This window comes from Rhinopithecus bieti, unplaced genomic scaffold (assembly GCF_001698545.2).
Source record: "Rhinopithecus bieti isolate Rb0 unplaced genomic scaffold, ASM169854v2 scaffold_2453, whole genome shotgun sequence".
Taxonomy (NCBI): Eukaryota; Metazoa; Chordata; class Mammalia; order Primates; family Cercopithecidae; genus Rhinopithecus; species Rhinopithecus bieti.
In genome coordinates this window covers 764,662-770,929 of record NW_016804447.1, presented here as the reverse complement: position 1 = coordinate 770,929, position 6,268 = coordinate 764,662, and the positions used below count along the sequence as shown (strand labels likewise).

General features: G+C 37.6%; 1 protein-coding gene across 3 annotated transcripts in view; it reads right to left on the bottom strand.

Annotated features, from left to right (window-relative positions):
* LOC108527216 (contactin-associated protein-like 5) overlaps window positions 1-6,268 on the bottom strand; it is a 404,395-nt gene that overhangs the window by 50,335 nt on the left and 347,792 nt on the right. For all 3 annotated transcript variants that reach the window (XM_017868363.1, XM_017868364.1, XM_017868365.1), the window contains exons 12-13: window positions 2,512-2,639; window positions 2,164-2,334 (exon numbers count right to left, since the gene is read on the bottom strand). In XM_017868363.1, coding sequence (XP_017723852.1) covers window positions 2,164-2,334; window positions 2,512-2,639 — 299 coding nt within the window. The remainder of the gene's footprint in view (window positions 1-2,163; window positions 2,335-2,511; window positions 2,640-6,268) is intronic.

Genomic DNA, 6,268 nt, shown 5'->3' with positions numbered 1-6,268 from the left:
TATTTATTTGTATTTATTTATTTATTTATTTATTTATTTAATTATTTTTCTGACACAAAGTTTCACTCTTGTCACCCAGGCTGGGGTGCAGTAGTGTAATCTTGGCTTACTGCAACCTCTGCCTCTGGGGTTCAAGCATTTCTCCTGCCTCAGCCTCCCAAGCAGCTGGGATTAGAGGCACCTGCCACCACACCCGGATAATTTTTGTATTTTTAGTGGAGACAGGGTTTCACCATGTTGGGCAGGCTGGTCTCGAACTCCTGACCTCAAGCAATCCTCCTGCCTAGGCCTCCCAAAGTGCCAGGATTACAGGTGTGAGCCACCACACCTGGACTTGAGTTCTTACTGTTAAAAATAAACAAATGTATTTTGTTCATATAACGCTACTGCTAATTTTTAACAATGTATGTATAAACTTCAAATTAGTATGTTTTATCTCTTTCCACTTAATAAATGTTATATTCTGAGGGAAAGTTAATACAGAGAACTCTAGATTTATCATTGTCTCCTAAAAATACAGACTCATATATATTTGATTATTTTTAAGAATAAGAACTCGGCCAGGCGCGGTGGCTCAAGCAGCACTTTGGGAGGCCGAGACGGGCGGATCACGAGGTCAGGAGATCAAGACCATCCTGGCTAACATGGTGAAACCCCGTCTCTACTAAAATACAAAAAACTAGCCGGGCGACCTGGCGGGCGCCTGTAGTCCCAGCTACTCGGGAGGCTGAGGCAGGAGAATGGCGTAAGCCCGGGAGGCGGAGCTTGCAGTGAGCTGAGATCCGGCCACTGCACTCCAGCCTGGGCGACAGAGCGAGACTCCGTCTCAAACAAAAAAAAAAAAAAAAAAAAAAAAAAAAAAGAATAAGAACTCAAGTTCTCATTTTTCATCTGTATAATTACTCTGCTAGCATTGTTTAACTCAAATCTAATGTTCAATACATGAATACATGGAACCACAGAGTTTTGAGACAAAATTTGCACCCTATTAGGACCCAAGCAACTTCAAATTCTTAGGAATATGGTAACTTTTTACCTAATAAAATAGAAATTTATGACGAATTTTCTGTCAAAATTATTTTAGTGGAATTTTTTTGCTTGCAGAGACATTTGGAAGTTTCTAGAATCAATCCTGAAGTAACAACATTGACAGTACTAGAATTTACAGAATTTAGTATAAAATGAAATTTTATGAATTTTAACAAATATATTATGAAGTTTAAAACCTTACTTATTTGTATAGCTCTTGCTTCATATGAAACAAACTAAAATTAATAGAAAGTATTAGTTTCTCAATATGAGATAAATGGACATGAGCATACTCTCTTTTGAACATGAACATAAGAAAATACCTACATTTTATGAAGTCACTGTCAAATTTCAAGAAGTAGAGACTCAGAAACATAAATTTTAATGTTACTAGGATCGCAACAGAGCAATATGTATGTATGCTTTCTCCCTTTTTATTAAAAATATGACTTGGTGTAATTTTTTTTAATTGTATCTTACTGGTATTGGAATATTGTTTCATTAGTATGATTATATACAAAATGTTTAATTATAGGAAATTTCGCCATCTGTATTCCTATCATTTTTCATTGCATGTCATGATTATTACTGAATATAGTTTATATGCAGGGTATGCAGACTAAAAGGTGATCCACGTCCTGGCATCGAGTTTATTAGGTACGCCACTGTTCACGGGGAAGTGGTAGAGAAACCATGACAATTCTGATTGGATAGTCACAGGCTCCTAGGGTGGGAAATAAGTCAGGAAATTACTTTTGGAACAAAGGTAAAACAAATATGAATAGAATGCATAATAATCCTCTTTTCAGCTTTGCATGGAAAGTGTCATGAAAAAAGTCCTGTAGTGTGGAAGATTAAAGTCATAGGTAAGAAATATCTTTGGAAACTGTAATAGGTGTCTGTGGGAATTTTCGGAATGCCCGTGTTTTGATGAGAGAATGACTGATTAAATACTGACAGGTCATAATAAATCATAAAGCATCAGAAGAAACTAGACATTATCACTGCTAATTTTACAGATGTCCAGTGAGATTAATTTGCTGGTACAAATGCCCACTAGTGATTGGTGGCAAAAACAAGACTAAAACTTGTTTGTTGATCAGTTACATTAAATGCATAATTGAGGGCACTTACAGCTTATTTCGAGTCGAATGAAGTCTTTAATGCCAAGATTTTCTAGGAAAACTCCGGATAATGCTGTGGTTTTAAAAAAGAAGGAAATATCGGCACTGAATTCCGCATGGAAGGTAGGAAAGTGGAGGTAAGAGGCTTCTGTGTAAAATGAGACGGCGTTCCAGAAGCGTCCTGCAAATGAGAAAATCCTTCAACATCGTTTATCGTTTTCAATGGGGTAGGGGAAAGCACTGGACATGTGGGTAATTTTCAAGACTAGGGCACACTGCAGGGAAAAGGGATAAGGCAGTAAAAACATCTTGTGCTCATGTAATGCAGAGAGAAAGCTTCTTTCGATTTAGTACTCACGGTCACCATAGCAACGCAAGGGACCAATTCTCCAAGCGGCTTCTGAGTTTGATCTGTCGGTATCAGTGATAACTATCTGAGTGACAGGCAAGTGGTCTTTGAAGGAAAGAAAGCCAGTATCATTTGTCCTGCAAAACATAAATTTAAGAAAAAAAGAGGACAAAATGTGGATAATCTAGGGACTCTTTTCCATGGCCCCTCTTTTCAGAAGTGATTTGGGTAATTGCAGCAGGGTAGGGGCAGAGAGGGGGAAAACAGAAGGCCTTTCATCGCCTAAGTGTGTGTGAAGGAAAGGAATGTGAATTACAAAACCCATGGCTGGCTTCCAAAAACAAGTGAATTTTCCATCTTCCCCATGTGTGCTTGTAGAAATGGATAGTTTACAAAGATTGCTGCTGCTTTTGGTAGCTAAGAGCAGCCCACCTGCTCAATGTGTGCTAATGTGACATTAAACCTCACCTCTCATTCCCATAAAGAGATCGGCTATCTCAGCAACTAACTTGAAACAGCCATCACAAATTCCACTCAAAAATCACTCCGAGGACTTGTTTCAGCCACCTGCCGACAGGTTTTAGTCAACTTTATCTATTTTTTACCACCCTTTAACTCGAGGTGCTTTACAGTTACTGCTTCCTTGCTTTTCATTTTGTTCTTAAACATCTCGGTAGTTAATGACTCTGACTTTGTTTTTGTTAACCATGCAAATAAAACACAGACTAATCACCTTTGGATAAAGTTCAGGAAGAATAGGATAAGCCAATGTATATTTTCCCCTTTTGTTGACGGTGGTGTTTTTGGACTCACGGTAAGGGCCACATCGTTTGGCTGAGAAGCAAAAATTGGATGTAGGAAACTAGCATTGAATGTACAACTGTTTTGAGGCAGTTATACCAGGGGATAGGTACTCCCCCCCCCCAAAAAAAAAATACTATGCCTTAGGTGTCATTATGCCCATTTACAAATAAGGAAACTGAGGCTGAGAGATATTAAATAGCTAGCCTAAGGTCATACCTCACACCACAGAAGAGGCAGGGACAACGTCACATTCTTGCTATCCCCAGGATCTACCCCAGGTCTTTAAGGACATAGTTTTAGAAGCATACAGATGTGCTCTGGAATCTCAGTCCCCAGGTCCTAGCTATGTTAGACTGGGCAAATAATTTCATTTCTGAGATATTCAATGTGCTCAATTTTAAAATGGAGATAACATCTACATCACAATGACTGATAGGTTTAAAAGAGATTACGTAGTCACTTAGCATGGTGCCTGATCTATGGTAAATGCTCAAAAATGGTGGCAGTGACACTTATTTTAGTTCTCTTCTTTGTTCCTGAACTACTCTGTGGCCCCAGGCAAGTCAATTCATCTTTTTATGCATCCACCTATGATTCTATATTGGAGAGCTTATATGACAGAGCACATGTAGAAAATTAAATTTTCAGATTTATTATCCAACTCATGAAAATAGAGAAAAACATATTAATTCATCTTAATTATGAATAAGTCAAATATTTACCTGTACACATGTTCCTACAGATCTATCAAATGGAAAATGTAAAGAAATGTACTGTACAATATCTACAATTCAAATACCTGTACTTAGAGGCCATTCAAAGGATATAGAATAAGGCTTTTGTCTCAGCTTGAAAGTACATCTATGAATGCTGCATAGACACAGGGATGAATTTCCATCTCCACATTCCAATATCTTTTCAGGCAGAGATTTCAAAGCAAATGCCAAACAGCCGAAGTGGAATGAAGACCAAACCCAAATCCTCTCCTGAAGAAATTCTGTACTGCTATAGAATTGTATGCCTCTCCGTTTCCATTTTCAAGGTGAAAATAGTAGTTTCTAAAGTCTGCCCAGCAATGCCAATGACTGCCTTTCCTATACTCTCTGGCATCTTGTCTACAAAATTTGATGTTTTGTGTCAAAGTGTTGAGATCTAAAATAGCACTCTAAGAATAAAATTCTCTTCCAAATAATAGAGGGAAAAAAATCATATTTAGTTTGATGATGCAAGGCACATTACTAAGAATACTTTTTACCTGAAAACTTAAAAGTAAATTTCTCTCTAAAGCTATTTAATGCAACAGAAACAGATACAAATATAAATGCCTACAGGGGCCAAGCAGATCAAAATGTATGTGAATCCAGCTTTGTGTTAGTAATAAATGGAAATTGACACACAATCTCAGTATCAGGGGGAAAGAGAGATAAGTATAAAGTAGGTGTTCCAACTAAAGCAGGCCTGTAGTACTCATTAGCAACAGGAAATTATGCCATTCTGTAATATGAGATCAAAGAGCCAGGCTAGAATATTAATGTAAACATTTTCAGTTTTTGAATATTGGCAATGAAATTTAAATTTCTTTAAAAAATTACAGCGGGAATCCCCATTGACTGGACCAATAAACTGCATGTGAAGGCTGTGTTGAGCCTATAGGCAATGGAGCCATCAAAGGGAAGGCAATTGGTGGTGATGGTAGTGGTGATTGTCCTGGTGGGTTTGTCACAATAAAATGATGCAAATGATGGTGGTACCTATTGATAGGCAAGGAGTCTACAGCTATAGATTTGCTTTCTTCATGCCAAGGGTAAGAACTCTGCAAACTTTCACTTCCTTTGGAGCAACGCACAAGGCCCTTCCTAAGTATAGTTGAGAGATGATTGTTTTGTATGTAGTAGGAAAGCCTGTCGCTGGACCAGATGACATGAGTTGAATCCGTGTACCTCAACACCCTAGTTGTATAACATCAGTGAAGTCACTCTGGGATTCAGTTTTTCTTATGTTTTAAATGGTTATAATAATAATAATACTAACAATCTGATATTTTTGTATGAATCAAAGGGGATAATATATATAAAACAATGAACACACCAACTTGCTCATAGTAGAGATTCAATACATAGTTATGGAAATTCTCATTGAAGTTTGAAATACAAACGCGACATACAAAGAATATATAAAAGGAGAACAAGAAACGGCACCCCACAACCGGAATGCATGAGCAGAGCAGCCAGACATTCTCATTTATGGAGCCTATAAGGGCACATGGAATAGGCATATGATCCTTAAAAAACACGTTAGTACGACCTAAAAGATAATAAATCACATGCAGCAAGAAAAAAACTTAAATATTCTCAAGAGCAAGGGTATGGTACAGAATTAGTCAATGTGCTTTCTCTAAGTTTAAATATCTGAATCTTGGTATTTCACCAAATTTAGAGTGGCAGAGTGATGAGGGGATATTGTTCAAGTCTCATGAAATGTCACAGACTGCCATTCATTTTCATCAACCAATTTTGGTTAACTGCTGCTTGGTAAGTTTATTTTAGTATATAATTTGGGTGACTTAACTATCAAAAAATACAATGGGTTTTTTTTCCCCCCTCTTTTGTGTCCTTTCCTCTTTCAGTCACTTGGAAGTAGCAAATAAAATGTTATATATGGTAGACAGACAGAAAATTATAGGAAGAATTCAACAACTCAGCTCCCTCTGAAGCCCACGTGTGAATCTGAGTGGATTAACCTCAAGAGACTCCACACCCGCTTCTCCTGAGTGGGGTACATGATGTTTTTCGTTTCTTATGGCTGCAAAGGAGAAATGGCCAGTAAGATGCCTGCAAGCAACTCTTCAAGTCTGCAGCGCTGCACTGATGCTTGCTGATAATTCTATCTTACCTTTGTTTAAGGAGCAATTATTTCTCTTTTGCTTTCTTTCTCAAGACTTCCAGATAAAAAAAAAAAAAAA